The sequence below is a fragment of the Tyto alba genome, unplaced genomic scaffold (genome assembly GCF_018691265.1).
Source record: "Tyto alba isolate M040663 unplaced genomic scaffold, T.alba_DEE_v4.0 Super-Scaffold_40, whole genome shotgun sequence".
Taxonomy (NCBI): domain Eukaryota; kingdom Metazoa; phylum Chordata; class Aves; order Strigiformes; family Tytonidae; genus Tyto; species Tyto alba.
In genome coordinates, this window is record NW_024881316.1 from 40,865,352 (window position 1) to 40,883,855 (window position 18,504).

General features: G+C 35.2%; 1 protein-coding gene across 1 annotated transcript in view; it reads right to left on the reverse strand.

Moving 5' to 3' along the window:
- APOB (apolipoprotein B) overlaps positions 1–15,370 on the reverse strand; it is a 38,038-nt gene extending 22,668 nt beyond the window's left edge. The window contains exons 1-17 of the mRNA XM_009964358.3: positions 15,257–15,370; positions 13,543–13,581; positions 10,908–11,023; positions 9,918–10,063; positions 8,731–8,884; positions 8,392–8,547; positions 7,302–7,426; positions 7,029–7,114; positions 6,058–6,277; positions 4,853–5,080; positions 4,624–4,741; positions 4,355–4,501; positions 3,072–3,283; positions 2,482–2,719; positions 1,762–1,938; positions 1,272–1,463; positions 414–581 (exon numbers count right to left, since the gene is read on the reverse strand). Coding sequence (XP_009962660.3) covers positions 414–581; positions 1,272–1,463; positions 1,762–1,938; positions 2,482–2,719; positions 3,072–3,283; positions 4,355–4,501; positions 4,624–4,741; positions 4,853–5,080; positions 6,058–6,277; positions 7,029–7,114; positions 7,302–7,426; positions 8,392–8,547; positions 8,731–8,884; positions 9,918–10,063; positions 10,908–11,023; positions 13,543–13,581; positions 15,257–15,314 — 2,580 coding nt within the window. The 5' untranslated portion in view covers positions 15,315–15,370. The remainder of the gene's footprint in view (positions 1–413; positions 582–1,271; positions 1,464–1,761; positions 1,939–2,481; positions 2,720–3,071; positions 3,284–4,354; positions 4,502–4,623; positions 4,742–4,852; positions 5,081–6,057; positions 6,278–7,028; positions 7,115–7,301; positions 7,427–8,391; positions 8,548–8,730; positions 8,885–9,917; positions 10,064–10,907; positions 11,024–13,542; positions 13,582–15,256) is intronic.
- Between the last annotated feature and the right edge of the window lie 3,134 nt (positions 15,371–18,504).

Sequence of the window (18,504 nt, forward strand, 5' to 3'; positions counted from 1 at the left end):
TTTCAATATTTATTTTAACTGAAAATCAAACTTTTCACTTTGACTTGGCCACATCAAAATTTTTTATGAACTGTTTGGTTTGAACAGCAAATTCACATGCTGTAGCTTTTGTATTATTCTCATTTGAGAGCACGAAGAGAGAAATAAACAGAGATTAAAAGGTTTATTTTTGAAAGAGTGACTAAAATACTTTTAATTAATAAAATTTATTATGTCTCATACTTTATTATATGTATTACTTCTTACTTTAATGTAAATGTCAACCACAAATTAACTGGAGACCTCTTGTAAGTTGTTTATTTAATTTCAAGAGTATTTTGTAGTCTTTAAAATTCTTCTGGTGTTACAGTTTTATCCCTAAATGAGATCACAGATTATTAGGAGACAAAATAAAGATAGCTATTGGGACTTACGCTTTTTTGATGAAGCTTCACAGCTACTTTGGCCCCAGGGGTTGCTATTCCAGACAAGGCAAACTTCAGTTGCAAACCTGCTCCAGTTGGGAGCTCAAACTCATTGTCCATGAACATGTAGTGGACAAACAAATCCCTGTCAACACCTTTTGAGATGGCTTGTGCAATCTGTGAATCGAACAAAGAAATGAATACTAACAAATCTACACTTTGCAATATGTACATTTTGTACTCTAAAAATTGATCATGGAACAATTGTTACTGTATAATCCAAAAATTAATTTCATATAGAGTACAGAATCTAATTCTACAGATTCCTTCTGTAGATCCCTTCAAAAAATATACAGTAGAATTTTTATCAAAATCTCAGCTTTAATGAATACTAGATTTCATCACCTGCCTTGATACACAAAGATCATCTACCTTGACAGACATACAAAGGTGAGTTGGTTTAGATAACATGTAACATTCTGGCTTCCCCAAAGTCAATGGCAAAGCATTTTTTTACTTTAATGAAAGAGGGGTTTTACCAAATATTCCTAAACTATATTACATTCTCTTTTCTTGACATGATTTTTGACATTCTTTGACATGATTAACAAGATGAATTATTGCTCAACAATAATATAAATTTTCATAATTAGAAATTTAGTAGTATAACATAAGGCCAACACTAAGGTTATGGGCATTGTTCCACTAGATATCTCAATCATACAGTAAGATCTGAACCTTCCCTTTTTCCTTCGTTTCACCCATCTTGGTTATTGAGGAGTCTTCATGGGTTTCTCAGAGTCCTTCAGACAGATAAACACAACCTAAATCTAAAAAAAAAAATGCATTGGTGCATCAGAAACATACCATTTCAGGAATAGTCTGAAGAGTTTTGACACTCTTTAAAATCATGCTTCCCAGCAATTTGAAATCATTGAGTTTCATGTAACCAAGTTCTTCTCCCAGGATTCTCAGATATGCTCTTCCTTCAGGAGCGTCCTTGTTGTTCAATTCTTTTATCAATTTTTCAAGGTTAAGCATTATTCCTTTCATGATATCCTGAAAATTCAGTCAGAAAGTAGTAAAACAGATTTACGAAAAATTTGTAAGTTCATATATCCAGAACAGTTACTTAACGAATGTCAGCTATTCTGCACATGTACTTCTTATAGGTTTGTATCCAGACAAAGGCCCATTCCACATAGAATTAATAAAAAAAGATTGCTAAATAGCATTAATGATTTCTATTTTAGCTAACTAGAAGAGGAGAAGGTTCATATACAACAGAGGGAAGTGCTATAATTATTGTGTAAAGATAGGAATGCCATGCTGTGCAGAGAATGTTTTCAAGCTGTACCTGATCCTGCTTGCCATCCTGGGAGTAATCAAAATAGTCCAAGAGCACCTTGGAAACCTGCTCTGGCACTCTGCCGTCAACCCAGTATAAGGCCTTGCTTGCAGTGTCTGGGAAAAATCCTTTCTTTCCAAACAAAGCTTCCAGTGTTGGTTCAAACCCCTTTCCCTCCAAGCCAAGCTGAAATGAACAGGAAAATTCAGTAACTGAGACAGTTTTGCCACTTCTTTGGAGCTTTATAACAGACTTTCTGAGGAACAAACAACACATTTAAAGTGTATACTATAAGTCTATGATTATTAAGGGAAGATACAGAATACAGGGTCTTACAATCAATTTTATCTCTGTGGTGAGGTCCAACAAAAAACCTACACATAGGCTGTGTCTTATTTAAAATCTACTATGAGTACTTCAGGGTGCCAGTAATGATTCATTAGTATGAAGTCAATTTTTTACAGATGGGTTCATTTTACCCTAGCTGAGGCCTTTAATAACTCCAACAGGGTCATCTATCCAGTCAGTGGCAAGTGACATCACATAATTGATGGCTTGCTCTAAAGCCCATTGAGATTAAATGAAAGTCCCCTTGTAATCATACTGATCTTTAAATTTCTCCTAAAGCTTGTAAAAACAATACATTATTCAGAGAAAGTTGTTATAAGAAAACAGAAATGAGAAAGAAAACTGTTGAATACTAGCAAAAGTTTTTGATAATTGTTGTACCTCGAAGATATCGCTTGGGCCAAATCCATACACATTCAGGGTGGTTTTTAGCATAGTCTCTTTAGGAACATAGCTGTTTGGATCAAATATCACATTCCCCTCTACTTTGGCAGAGACAGGATCAACTCCAGGTACAGAAACTCTTTTGGAAATCTGATAGTTTTGTGAGAATTTTCTGAAATCTTTGGCTGTTGGAACCTGGTTTCCTTTCAGAGCTTCTTCAACTCGGCTTTTTAGTCTAGGAAAGAGGATAGCAATGCAAATATGATTACTATAAATTCCAAAAGCTCATTTAGTCTTAGTTGAGGGATTTGTTGTGTCACTTGTAGACATTCATACAACTGAGGTGATTTCAAATGGCTAGCTCTCTGCACATAGTAACAGTAAAAATAAGACTTAAAGGAAAGATTGTAAGCTGGCGTTTCTCTGACAAAGACATATTTACTCAGCTGATGTGCTTGTTCAAACAAAGAGAAGAAACAAGCAAACAAAAAACAAGAAAAAAATGGACTGCTAAATAACTACCACTGCAATTATGGTCTGAACTTTGTTCTTCCTAAGAGAACAATATATAAGTATATTTCACTTACTCTTCAATGCCTACTTCTTCAGAGTCTAGGATGTTGGCAATGTGTGAGGCAATAAAGCTTTTCACTTGTTCATTCTTCTCCTTTGTAAGGACTCTCAAAATCTTTGTGAGATCACTTGGGGAAGGATTTTTCATCAGTATGAGATAGGCTGCTAGACGTTTGTCTGCAGGTGCATCCCCTTCTTGGAATGCTTTCAGAAATACTGAACGGTCCTATATAAATAGAGACAGATTTGCACTGATGAGATAGTTGATGATATTGCTAAACCCTTTGGGGAATATAAAGGGTGAAATAATTTCCAGGATATAATTTTTTTTAGGACCACATAATTATTTCTATATTTATTTCTATAACTGACCAACAATGCTCCATTGAAGTTACTTTGATAAAGTTTATTTTGATAGAAAATGTTATAGAAATTATGGTTTTATTAAAACTGATGTTTTTAATCCTATATCTGGCAGGTCAATTCTTTGTTTAGAATACTGAGTTTTGATTGTTGGGAATAACAAGTGTTCTGGTTTTCAGACAAATTCTCAAATTTTAGAAAAAAAATCATTCCACTTAGGAAAAGAAGGTGATCAAAGTCTTCTGCCGTAGGAAAATTAAAAATAGAGTTTGAAAATAAATAGTAATCAAAAAAATTAAATTATTTAAATTAAACTGAATCTGAGGACATGAGCTCCAGGTCTTTCCAGACTCCCAGACTCGTTAAACCCTGTCTGGAAACAAGAGCATGTCTCTTAGAGTAGAACATTTTTGATATTGAAACTGTTTTATTATACTAGGCTCAAGTGCTCTGTATAATGACACTCATTCTGTAGGATGTGCTTTAATGTCACTGTAATGTAAACATAAATCTAACCAGTACTTTTAATAAAAATTACAACAAAAATGCCAGTAAAAAATAGAGACCTGATTTTTTCTTAGTTAAATCCATTTAAATCTGGAGCAATTAGTTAGCTAAAAACACCTATAAGTAGAAGTCTATTTAAGACACTCTAACAGAAACAGATCCAAATTTCCCATTTTAACTGAGAGTATCTATACAATACAACTGTATTTCAAAGTGGCAACACCCACTAAATCAGAAGTTTGCAGAACCTCTCAGATATGTGTGTGGAAACTAAACTGACTAAAGGAGTTCTAAAAATTCTAGAGACAGCTAAAAGGGAGATAGCAAAATTATTAAATAATGGGAATTTTTTGCATATTTAATAACTTCTGTGAACAGTCAAGGTGAACTGAAGACAGTTTATGCTGGTTCTTGTGACCCAATTTACCTCTTCAGTAATAGTCATTTTCCTGAATGCCTGGATAGCTGCTTTCTGAACCGAAAGTGATACAGCTTCATTTCTGATACATGTTTTAAGAAAAGATTTCAGGTTGGGTTTAGCCTTCTCCATCACTGCACCCATGTTTCCAATAGCCTGTCAGTGATGAAAACACAGAAGGATGATAAACATTTTTTCTCCACTAAGAGAAGTAGGGTAATATATGTGCTTCAATTTAAAATAATAGCCTGCATAAGGAAAGAAGGAAATATAAGTACCCGAAGTGTGAGGTATGTGAGTTCATCTTCTGCAGAACAGTCAGTGCCAAGCAGTGATACCATGAAGTCTGCAATATCTATTATTTCCTCTGTCACAATCATCTTCTCATTGTAGAACCTAAAGCAATAGAGAACCACATTAGAAAAAAAAGGAGAAAATGGGTTTACTCTAAGCACTGCAATGTTTGCTTGAGTTTATTTTGTACAATTACATGCCATTGTTACTTACTTAGTAACAGAATGACTCAAGCCATAAAAAGAAGCTCTACTTGGTTGATACTGGGCCATGTTAAGAATTTCCCGTATTCTTCCTGGAGTTGGAGAAGGCAATAGTCCCAGGGTATATGTGACCAGGTCTACCACAAGCGGATTCACATTTCCAGTTCTCAGTATTTGAAGGACTGCACCATAGCACTCTGGAGTCCCACACTGAGTCAGGGCCTGAACTGTGATGGAACTGAAAGGAAAAGAGATGACTTTGTTTACTTAATTCCCTGTTTGCAGTTATCGCTGCATGGTGTATGTTTGAAATAAACATCTGACAGGTTTATTAAGGTGTTTTAATATAAATGATGTATGCTTATGCATGACTGAAAGCAAATCACACAACTACTTATCAAAAAGAAGCTTCTTAGTTTTACAAGTTATGCTAATAACATGATTAGCTATGAACAACAATAAAGTATTAACAATACTATCATTACAAAGACGTATCTTTTACTTCTCCACAACAGACTTTCTCACAACTCTAAGTATTATAATATAATATATTGAACCAGACTGAGGTTCTAGTTCCTGTACAGACTGAGGACATAAAGTATATATGTGTAAATCTACTCAAGTCCAGCTAGGACAGAAGAGTAAGGGTGACCAAATAATTGTGCCCCTCCATGTCTTCAAAAATCTCACTTCCAAAATGCTTCTTTGCTATAAATCAGACTTGGGAGTTTGCATTTACAGTCACTGTCCTTTAGCAAAACCGCATGAAAGATATTTGGCTATAATAACTTATCCACCGGATTGCGTCTGGCATACATGCTTGGGATGGTGATTGGGAGAAAAACCCTGTACTGGGCTGTGCTATACTCCAATTTATAGTTCAACTTCTCCAACAAGATTTGATGGGAGAATGATTATATTAGCTTTTCATAGAAGGCTTTTATATCTATTTGAATTCTTATACTGTTCTCATATATTTAATGCTGAAGTTGCAATTTACAGCTGAGCATTTCTGATGGAAAATGTGAAATCCACAGTTTTTACTCTCTCTGCCTTATTTCTCTCTCGAGATAATTCTGATGATACTTATCTTTCTGAAAGACACTCTTTACATCTAATTAACCTCTAACTTAGAACTACTTGCATCAACTGTAGAATGGATTTGCTATGGCATTGACATGTGGTGTACTTGCACAATGAGCTGTTGTAACATACCTTGAAGTTTCCATCATCTTTGGTACAAGAGACCCAAGAGTGGTGTTATGTAAACTTCTAAGTCCAGAAACAAATTTGTAAAAGAGTCTTGCTCTCTGCTGGTTCTGCTGGGAGGCTGTCAGTTTCTGCAGCTCCTGAAGGGTTTTCAGAACAGCATCCTCCTGTCTGGGAAATTTGGCATCTGTACTTTCCAGTGCAAGTCCCTTCTCTTCCAGTTCATCTAGCAATTAAAAAAAATTGCATTCTTTATGTCTTTATCAGGGAGCTATGTTAATTTTTATCTTCTGTCATACATTCAGTATAAAATCTGTACATTATTCTATATGATAAATGTTAAACAGCTGAACAGTTTCTAAAAATAATGGAGTGGAATTTATAGGTAATTGTCCCAAAAGTTGAATACCTATTTGCATAAATTCTCTTAAATTTTCATGAAGATGATTCCTTAACACCTGTTGTATTAGCAAAGTTTGCTTTTTTCAACTTCTAATGAATATACCTTAGGAAAAGTATGTTATGTCTAGGAATAACAACTGCATGTCAAAATGTGTGTTTCAGAAACAAATTTATAGTAATCATTGGACTATTTACATTTGGCATCTGAAGCTAAATGTTGCATAAGAAATGATGGTTAGTTAATAAGCTAAAAGGTTTAATCTTAATTTCCAATAAGATTAAAATTACTTTCCAAGCAAATTATACATTTCTAATTATAAATAATAATTTCAAAATTAAAATGAAAATAAAAAGATTATTTAAAATTAGTGGTTTTAAACTTTTCAGGTTTACCCATTTTATAACTCAATGTTTTTCCTGACTAAATTGATCAAATTTCATTAAAAATTCTGTATTGTTTTGGAGCCCTCAACTACATCTTTGGTTAATTCACTGTTTAAAAAAAAATGCCCCTGTATTTAACCTGTACTTATATTTTGTCCCTATGTTTGTATTATTGAGAATTGCAGCTATACCTCCATCAAAATTTCTGTTATTGATCTTTGGGGTATCTTCAAGCTTCAGTGTCTGGTTGACTTCTGTCATCACACCATAGCGATTTCTAGCAAACAAAGAAAAAGTCAGTGCTTTAGTTGAGGCTAAGTACCTTTGAGGGTTCTTGCCATGACTCCTGCCTTCTTGAGAACAAAACGCATATTTCAGGATTAAGTCAAGGCAGAATGTGATACATTACCATTTAAAATTAATATTTATAAATAAAGGGTAATGATAAATAGTGAGCAACATACTTGTATGAAGAAGGCAAAAACAGGTGTTTTTCACTGCAGACAGCATCTCTTATATGCCTTTTCTTTGCATCAATATTGTAATGACAGAATTGAGTGCTCTTTAGAAGGGTAGATAATGGGATGTTCTGTAAAATAAATAGTTTGGTAGGCATTTTACTAAATAGTACCAGAAACAAACATAGTTTTAAAGGCTGACACAGTTTTACTGTAATATTAACAGCTGCACTATATTGGGAACATAGGTCCATAACTGGAATCATTCTCACACAAATACAAAATTGTGCCAATATCAGTCTTTAGTCTCTTCACAGGCAAAAATCGCACTCAAATTTTCCCTCAGGCCTTATTGAAGTGTTTGTTTGGCTTAGTAGTTACTTCATGATTGATCCCCTGCTGCATAGAACAAAGGACTCCTTCATAGAAACCAGTTTGTAATTTTCAGAGTAGCTCAGGCCTCTCATAGCAGCTGATGCTTTTTTAAATCTCACTCATTATACAAATTTTAAATCTTTCTACAACAAACTGTAGAAGTTTCAGAAATTATATAATGTGTTTTTAGCATGATATGAAATCCTAATTATTTTTTTGAGGGAAAACACTCAAAAGCACAGATGTCATGATACCAGGAAGAAATCTGCCAATATTCATGCACGCAACTGCATTTGATCATTGTGGATTAACAGGTAGCCTCGACAGCATGTCAAACCATTTACTTCAGAGCATTTAGAGCCCTCTCCTCCTGCATATCATATATACATCAGTGTTTTCGTGGACTACATGTTTTACTTGAAATTGGAACATCGAGAATTTTGACCCATTTGGATATGATCTCATAGATTATCATGTAATCAAGAGTACTAACTCCAGATATGAAAAGCTCTCCTTTAAAAAATAATGAGAAGAACATGGAAAAAGGTAATTATACTCTTTCTCTGTATCTGTTTTTCTCTATTACCTGCCAACAAAACCACAGTCTGATCTAATGCAAAGGTACAGAGAACTTATTTAAGCTTTTAGAAGATGAATACAAAATGTAGTTGTTGTAGTAGTTTATCATTTTAAGTGATGTAGTGAAGAATGTTATACTTACTAGTCCCTTTACAATGGCAATAGGGCTGACATAATCTCTGATGGGACTGAAGTTGTCACAGGCTTTCAGGTCCCTGTTAATTGAAATATCTTCTGCAACATTTCCTTTTCTAGATTTGAATTCAACTTCACTGTCACACTTTCCATATACAGTATCCTAGAAAGAAGAATGAAATTAATGTCTTTGTTCATGCTGTCAGACATTTTCTATCTAGCTGAAAGGCACCATTTCTCATCCGAATTTCCAGGTCTTTTGAAAATGACGTTCAGGAGTAACTCTACTAGGTGAGGCTTCTTCCATTTGTTAAGGAAATAAAGTGAATGCTTTCAAAACACCTACCATTGAAATTGTTTTTACATTTTCTACTGTTTCTGTTGGCACAAGTAGAGCTGAGATGATCCCTCTCTTGAGATTCAGTACATTCAGAGGTTCATCCTTCTCTGGATACAGCTTGACTTTTGTTCCATCCTGAATGCTGAATTTTAGCTCATGCCTGCCCCAAAAAACCCCAACATTAGTAGGAAATTATGTGAAAGCCACCCAGTAAAGAACATTATCAATAAACTCCTGGGCTATAGCTAAAGCAACATGTTTATCTTGGTCTATCATTATTTTCTATTCATTGTTGTTACTGTGAGAGAGTATTACTATTAAAGCAGCAAAATTCTAACCAAGGACATTCTGCTATCACCAGACTACGTCATCTAAGGACAAGCAAATATCAAGAGCAATGGCTGGAAGTTGGAATTGCACAAATTCAGAGAGGAGATAAGTACATTTTTAGAATGAGGTAATTATTAACTACTGCAATAGGCTAAAAAGTGATGGGAAGTATTCTCTACTAGTTGTAGTCTTTAAATAAGACCTTGATTGTTTTCTGAAAAACATATTGTAACACTGTCTCAAGTTGTTTTGAGATCTATGGCTTGTGAAACAAGATGGAGTGGACACTGAGGCATTGAAACAAGCATGAAGGTGCACGAGTAAAACATGCACTGATAAGCACTACAGACTAGTTGGGTGGAGGGACTGGTAGCAATAAATTACAAAGCAGATAAGGAAAAGATAAGTTGCACAGGTTATTAAAGATCAAGATAGGAAATCTGGACTTCAGTATCAAACACCTTTCTATTGCTCAGTCTTTGTACCATGTCAGCAACAGAAAATTATCTTAAAATGGCTACACACAGCCATCTGAGAATTTGCTTACAAGAAGAAACATTCCACTTGCAATAATCTTTTAGGGGACTATGCGACAGTTTCCTGATATAGATGATATAAATGAGAAAAACATTTCAGGTGAAAATTCTGCATGGAAAAAAGCTTTTCTACTAGCAATTGAGAACTGTGCCAAGTTAGCCCTAAATTATATCAGTGAGAGTTTTGCTGTGGAACCAGCTTATAAATCTACTTTGTTATCATGAAATGGGTTCTATGCCTGGAAAAACATAGTCAGGGTGGACTGTAACATTGCAGCCTGTTCCATGTTAAGGCTACAAGTATTGATGATAATTGATATTGCTTACTTGGACATGGCATTCGCAAAGTCCTCAGAGTTCTTTGACTTCTTCAGCATGGCCCTTCCCTCAGTGTCAACACCAAATGTCTCTCTCAGGGAGCAATGCATTGTCCTCAGGATGAAGTGGCACAGCTGTGGCACCTCCAGTTCAACCTGAAAACACAAATACGATGTGTTTATCCTTTTTTCATTATCAAATTTCCAGGATCATCCATTTACAGTTTTGAAAATATAGTATTCCTTGGGTTTTGTAAAGCATCAGAATCACCCTGCTAGAAGCTGTTGGGAAAGATTCCAAAGTACTCTAAATAGCTTAAGGTAACTTAGAGAAGATATGAAAGCAGGTATTTACTTGGCTAATGTCATGAAGTATACTACATACACAGTAAACAAGCAACTCAGGTCCTGAAAATTTATAGTACTAGAAGAACTGTATGAAAACTTGAGTCATTACACTGGCCAATGTAATGACTCTGTTATAACAGTGTGTGCTAAATAAAAAATATTACCTCCAGTTACTCCATTTCAGAAAAAAAAAAAAAAAAAGATGGGAAAGTTTTGGGCAAGGTGGAGGTACATTGGGTAGTTTAATGGCCTACATGACCTTTTACTCCTACAGCCCTGATCCTGTCTTGACTGTAACCATCAATAGGTCATCAAGTGGTCTTCATGGCATCAATTAGCTGGTTTAGTCCAACTTTTAGAATGGTTTGATGGACATTAGTAGACCCAGCCTGGGAGCTAAGGAAAACTGAACTACAAGGTCTTCCCTCTCTCTTGTGTAAAAGTGCAGCCAGATCAGGACTGAAATTCACTGGCACAGTGATATGAAGGACTTCTGCCATCCTCAGTGTCTTCTGTTTTCAGACGTCTCAACATGTGCCTTTCAAAAGAATCAATGTGTTTGGAAAAACATTAAAGGATGCTTCCCAGCTGCCAGCTCCCATGTTACTCAGAAAACAGTCCCAACTGGTTATACTTACTCCTGTTTCCCTACCTTGCAAGTGATCTTTGAACCGCTTCGAGAATCTGCTGTTCCTGTGATCCCATTTGACGTTTCTGCTTCATATAAGTAAACATATTTTCTGAGGTGTTTAAATCTGGTTGCATCTTCTGCAATTTAGAAAACAAGATGACTTGGGTAGGATATGCATATGTAGATCCTTACAAAACATGCTTAGTGTGGTCTAACAAAAATGAATGACACATATAAAGAAAGCATAAGGACCCTGCCACTATTTCCTTTTACAGGATAGCTTTCAGACAAAGAAGTAATGCCTTCAAGTCAGCTGGATACTTTCTGAAATGTAAGACAAAACTTGTGGGGGGAAGTTTTGGGGTCCACTGCTCTGTTTGATGAGATATGATGATATTACCACACCCAGCCTTCAAATAATGTCCCATTAAAGTTAATGACGAAAATGGGAGAAAACTTAACATGTGGAACTGTTTTAGTTTTCAGATTGCTAATAAAATTATTCATTTCAGCTCAGATTTTTCCATCATAATTCAATGCAAGAAGCTGCTTTATCTAAGTCACATGACTGAGACTGAAAGCAAATAAACACTGAAAGATCATCAAAATTAGCACTCCTCAATACCATTACATCTGAATCCACAGAGAATCTTTCTGCCCCAGACTCTTCTGAAACATGATCTCCTCTAAATCAGTTATTAGATCAGCATACAGTAGACCATTTTTAATGGAGATAAACTTTAGTTACATGGACAAGGCAAAAGCATGAAGTTATGAGCAAGAATAAGGCAGGAGGAAGTATTTGCAGAGGTGTATGGGCTTCCTCAAAAGGATGACTTTCACCTGCATTTAATCTGTCCCTGTTGCTTTCAGAGGCAATTAATCTATAATTCTAAACCCTAGAAGCAGGAATGAACATGGTAATAGAGATATATAGAAAAAAAATATTTTGTCTCTGTCAAATACAGGGATATAAGATCTTCTTCTGGTGTCTGGAATGCATAATGTAGGCCAAACAATATCCTCAATTACAATTCATTTCCATTATAACTGCAGGCATCATTTTAAACTAAACATACTATGATCAGGCATTTTAAGTGACTGTTAGAGCTGTTTAGGTCGATTAGAACCAGAAGTTACCGTTCCCTCTGTTTAGACTGAGCAACTCACTGGGATTGTGACACTGTTGTGATGCTGAGTGAAAAGCAATTTCCTAAATTGCTCCTCCATGGTTATTTGTGACTGTTTGAACATGTTAGACTCCTGATATATTTTTATAGAAAAAAAAAGGTAATCTTGGTGTAAACGCACACACTCACCATCAAAACTGTATGATTTTGCCTGCCTATACCTGCCATGAATGTAGCTTATTCCTTCTCTTTTATAAAATATTTGTCATGTCAGAAACCAATGGCAATTTTATCTTTCCCTTTATGCCACAGAATTGCATACTTAGAGAGAACAGAATAGTATTATAAATCTTGTATTTCCCCCTTGGACTATCACTTGTATAAGCTTTACATAGTTCAATAGTGTTTTAACTGAGATTACTTTCATGTAGTTGCTAAACAGAATTAATATAATTAACACTAGCTATCATACAGTAATCATCATTTTACAAATACTTGAAAATGAATTAATTATCTAACGAACCTTAAAATTACCTGCTATAAAAAAAATTCAGCACTATCCCTGTCACTTTTGACAATCCTGGACTATAACATTGCTTAACTGTACATTCTCAGAAATTTTTGCAACATCAGTATCTACTATGCTACAGAGAGGCAAATTGTTACTTCATTTCCTGCTTTTAAACAGAAATAAATGGCGAAGGAATAGGGAAATGATAAGATTAAAAATGCAAAATCCAAATATTTTATTGTATCAAAAATGCACAGTAATTTGGCAATGAAGCCTGTAAGTCTTTGAGTTGGTTCAGGCAGCTGAAATAAACCCAGCTGCCTGGAGATGGTGCTAAAGCATCCAACAAGGGGGAAAAACAAAGACAAACAAAACAACTCTTTTGGTACTTTGACCTTGTGGTGGAACATTATGTATCTAACCAAGCAGTCAGGGCCAGTCAGAGTTCATTATAAAGATAGGGCATAAAGTCAGCATTTCCCGAGTCTTGACTTGTTTAAAGAAATTGCTGTTGTTGCTGACAGAGTTGATGATTTATTCTAAAGGTATTTAGTTAGATATCCAGTGCAATTCTGTGGGTTTAGAAGCTAATGTGAAAGGTAAATGAGTAGTGAGCTTCAGCCCACAGTAGAGTGTAATGTACATAACCTCACTGCTAAAGCTTCACAACTGATAAACAGAGGTTTCTAGATTAAGGAATTTGCACCTGACAATTAAGAAATCAATAAAACTATGGAAAGTAGTTTCTTCATGGAAACTTTTTAAAAGTTTAGAAACTCAATCTCAGCTTCTCTGATTCTAGGAAACTTTTGAAATTCTTTGAGCCTAGCCTTACGGATAATTAAATACTTAAAATAAATGGCAATAAATACCTCAGAATATTGCCATTACTTTTGTTTCAATTATTTTAGAGGAAAATATTTATTTATGGAATAGGAGAAGTCAAGCTTTGAAAGATGTATTCAATTAAAATAGCAACATAAGATAATAAAAGCAGATGCAAGAAATCAGTTACTTGAACATCCTGGATTTCCACTTTCAGGCATGTCTTCTTCTGTAAGGAATAAAAACAAGAATTAAATGCTGGAAAAGAAGTTTATAGCTATAAAACAAGGGGTATGGAAATATAAATGGAAATACTATAATTTTATTGTGTGATGTTTTTAATTCATACCAACTTTTGATGTAGTTTGGCACACTGATGTAAATCACAAAGCTACTATTGACATTGACAATACAGAGTCAAATCTAAAGGGAGTTACAGTAGTTGCCTTGATATTGTGAACTAAATCCTCAGAATAGGTTCGTTAAGTCACTGCATTATATTATTTTGATTTAAACTGAGAAGGATCATCTTTTAGGTTAACAAGTATTTTTAAAATCCTTATGACATGAAATAGAAAGTTTACAAATGATGGGCACAAAATGTAGAGGTAAACAGATGAAAAGTACCATATTACATGGTTTACTTTAGAATTTTAGTCTATTTGAGCACACAAAAATACTGCATAATGGATGAATGGCTCTATTTTGTTTTTTGCACATGTAAAAAATGACAACTTTGAAAATTGCTACTACAATTCTCTGCTATTAAATTTCTTCTGCATATTTAGTGTTAATTCTTTGGAGGAAAAGAACACTGATTGGAAACCTATTAAAGTTAAGAAGAATCATTTACTCCAATTTGTCTTAGGTATGTCCCATAAGACTCTATTTAAAATAAAATAAAATAAAATACAGTTTAATTTAGTAATTTTTTTGCATTTGTTTGATGCTATGTCATTCTTTAGGAGATCACACAGGAATCCCACACATTTCACAATATTCTCTGAACACCTTCAAAGTTTTAATTCTGGGAATTCTAAGGCTGACCACTATAGAAATATAGTGTAACATTAGTTACAGTAACAGCAATAGCAACAGTAACACTGCTATTACTATACAATAGTAACAATAATAACATTAATAACCAGTAGAAACAAGTGCAACCTTTAAAATCGTATAACATCAGTCAACAACAGAATATTAGATCAACAAAGGTGTATTTATGATGAATTTGATCTGCAAATAAAACCAGACCTCCACAACTGGCCCCAGACTCACTTTTGTCCTTAAGGTTCCTGAAGTCATAACTAACACTACAGTGTTATATTCTAAAATGCCACTTCTTGGAAAGCAAGGACAGTTCACTATCCACAGCATCATATTGATTTAGGCTATCTTTTCTGATCTTAGGAAAAAAATCTTTACTGGCCTACTTCTTTTACTTCTACTACTGATGACTATGTCCCTTTAACACAAAACTATTTCAAATGTCAGTACTGCCTGCCAAATACATTTTGCTTTATTGCTCTCTGTCTTCACCTTTGCTTCAGAATAAGTTAGCAACAGCTGGGATAAGTATGTATGCTATCTCCAAGCTACAGTATCTCCATGGGGGTTTAAAAGGACAGCATTATAGAAAAACAATTAGGCCAAAATAAATTTTGTGAATTCCTTACAAGTTACATTAAATCTGATCAAAATACACCAGGTGACATTTGTGACTTCTTCTACATTGGGATCCTTCTATAATAACACAGTCCGACAAAGGGAAGAGGTGGTATCTTTGCCACATTTACCCTCTCTAATTCTATAAGCCACTGTCCCGTTGATTTTTGCATTATTGTTGTTTTAACGGGTTTATAAATAAAGTAGCAAAGAGCACTAACATAAAAGGCAGTACTTACGTGTGAGAACACCACTGCTGAGCAGCAGCAAGAGCAGCAAGAGCTGCACAGGGCCCATGATGAGCCCCGAACCCTCTTGCTGCTCTTTCTTTTCCTCTATTTTTCCTTCCCTCCCCTCTTTACCTATTCCCTATCGCCTCAGAGGGAGAATGAGACTTCTGACTTGGACCTTCATTTATATAGTCTGTAGCAAGCAGCTGAGGCAAACGGTTTAGAAAGCTCCGAGCAAATTGCCAAAGGTCCAAAGGTGAGAGTCCCAGATCCTCACTATGCTCCAGACAGTGCTCTGCTTTGGTTGCTGGGAGTCCCTGAAGGCAGAAGACAGCACATACTGGAGATAAGTCACTCTTCCAGTTCATTGGTTTTGTTCTTTGACAGGGTTTTAAAAGCAAAATCCATCAGCTACAGATTCTAATAATTTATTCAAATAAACCTCCCAGGTCTACACTGGAACGATTACAAAGCATAAATTATAGTTGGAAGAAATGATCACTGCAGCATGCTTTTAGTGTAGATGTTGAGAGGCTTAAGTGTGTGAGTACTTGAGAAAATGAGAGTATTGTGCAATTTAAATACCTTCCCTTTACAGGCAGCAGAATTAAAGTTTCAGATTTTTTTCCTTTATTGTACCAAAATTTGTCGTATACCTTTTTAAAAATAATTTTACACTTACATGCAATATTCTGGTAAATCAGGTCATGTTCATGTTGAAAGATCGATCTGTGTAATTATTCTGTTTCCTTATTTTTAGAGATTAAATTTCTTTTGTTTCTAATAATATCAAAAATATTAAAATGATAAAATTTATCTGAATGAAGATAAACCTATGAAGAATATAAACATGATTAAAAGACAAAAAAAATTATGAATAAGTATATTGGTAAAAAATACCAGTTTTTATGTCATAAGAATTTCTAGTACTTTGAATTCTTTTTCTACTCATATCTATCAAAGCTAACAGTATTGAAAAAAAAAAATGACTATGGGAATAGTTAAGAGAATTTTGTTCAGTAAATTTAATTTTCATATATCTGATCATATGGAAATGTTTTGACATTCCCCAATCAAAATATTCCCTCTTAGTTTGTTGAATCAAAAATAAAATTTTGTCTTCGCTAAGTGGTAATTTCTTTTCCCTTGAAATGTTACCGTGTTACATTACATCATAGTAGTTATCTCTTATTTCTTCATATCCTTTCTCTCATAGACTTTATAGTTAGGTTACATTTCCCAGGATGCACTATGATCATATAAGTCCTAACATCCATTCAACCAAATGGTAATCATTGATGTACGATGGGGCATACTTTCCAATAAGGTAGACATCTTCCTTGTAAGTACGTTTTTGTCTGGTGACATTAACAAGAGCACGCTATTCCAGAGAGATTTCTTGCAGAAATTTATTTCTTGGATTCATCAGCATTGGAGTCATCATGAAGAAAGCATTTCTTAGATTTTCTTGTTTAGGTTTCTGTCCTTTGCTTATACCAAACACGGATATCATAAAACAACCAATAGGAGATTATTATTTTTTACTTCCAAAAAGCAACCTAGGTTTTTGTTTACTTTTGTAAACAAAGCCACTTCAATATATGTGGTGATATGTAACAATGATCTTCCTTCATAGTATGATTCTACCAAAAAGACTACAAAAATACTTTATTTTTGCCCATAGTATTTGATCCCTTCCTATATTTAAACACCAAGAGACTTCGACTATTACTTAAAATGTATTTATTTGTTCACTTTAGCACTGAAGATAAATAGAGCTCTAGAATGCCCAGCATTCAGAGATTTGTTAGCTATTTCACTATTTTGCCTGTGTCTCATCACTGCCCACAGGTGGTTATTGGGCTGAAGCTGAGGCTCACTGATTGTATTAATATGATTTTGCATGAACATAAACAGATTACAAAAGTTAAGTGACCAGCCCATAAGCATGAAGGTAGCATGGATGCATCATTCAACTGTGACAGGTTTAAATTGCTGTATTACCTATTCAAAGGATGTCATTTTTTTTACAACAGGTGCCACAAAATGTCACACACTAGTTTTATCTATGCAGTTATCAAGGAATCCCCATGTTTTCAGCTCGTTGTAAGAAGTCAGCATTCACATGGAGTTAGACAACAGAAAGTTCTTATTTCAGCTCTTTCTGTCAAATTGTAGGCTTTGACCTCAGAACACAGTTTATCTTCCAGACCAATCTGTTTAAAATCATATTATCTCATTTCATTCTTCCTGCTTCTCAATTACTTTTGGCTAAGTCCCACTCTCCTCTAAGTGCATCTCTTGGAAGTGAAATGAAGACTGTGGAGATAGAACCATTACAAAGCCTGGTGACTGTATCTCAGGCCTTACATCTTTGCATTGCCTGCATACTATATGAGAAAGACAGGCAGAGGGTATTGGTGCAGATTTGAAAAGAGAAAGGATGACAGAAAAATCAAACTTTACTCCCTGATGTTCTACATGGGAAGTACCTCCAATCTTTGATAAATGCTGTTCAACTCCAAGGTGCACAAATTTGGTCCTGTCGTGGTTTGGGCCTGGTGGGCAGCCAACCCCCGCAGCTGGTCACCCACCCTTCCCCCTCCCCACCTGGGAATGGGGGAGGGGATTAGAGGGGTGAAGGGAGACTCGCAGGCTGAGAGAAGAACAGGTTAATAATGGCAATAAAATGAGAACAATGATGATGATAGAAAAAAAAAATATATATAAACAGGCAACGTACAGCGTAATTGCTCACCACCCGCTAACCAATATCCAGCCCGTTCCCGGCCAGAGACCCCGAGATACCAAGATCCCCCAATTGCAATCCCAAAAGCAAGAGAGCTCCTTCCCAACCACCCCTCCTTTATATAGTGAGCATGACGTTCCATGATATGGAATACTTCATTGGCCAATTAAAGTCAGATGCTCTGGCAGTGCTCCCTCCCTGCTCCCTGTGCCCTTGCGCATGGGCAGGACATGGGGATTCGGAGAGTCCTTTAAGTCTCAGTAGCAGTTGAAAACATCAGTGTGCTATCAGCATTCTTCCCATACCAAACCCAATGCTAAATCCAAAACACAGCACTCATCTAGTCCCTGAAAAGGAATATTAACTCTATTTCAGCCCAAACCAGGACAGTCCTGATCTAAAAAACAAACACTTAAATGGAAGTTCTCCAGCTGTCTTTGGATCAAGCAATCTGAGATGAGTGCTGTGTTCCATGTTTCTTTTCCCTTAAGAACTTTTTTTTTCCTTT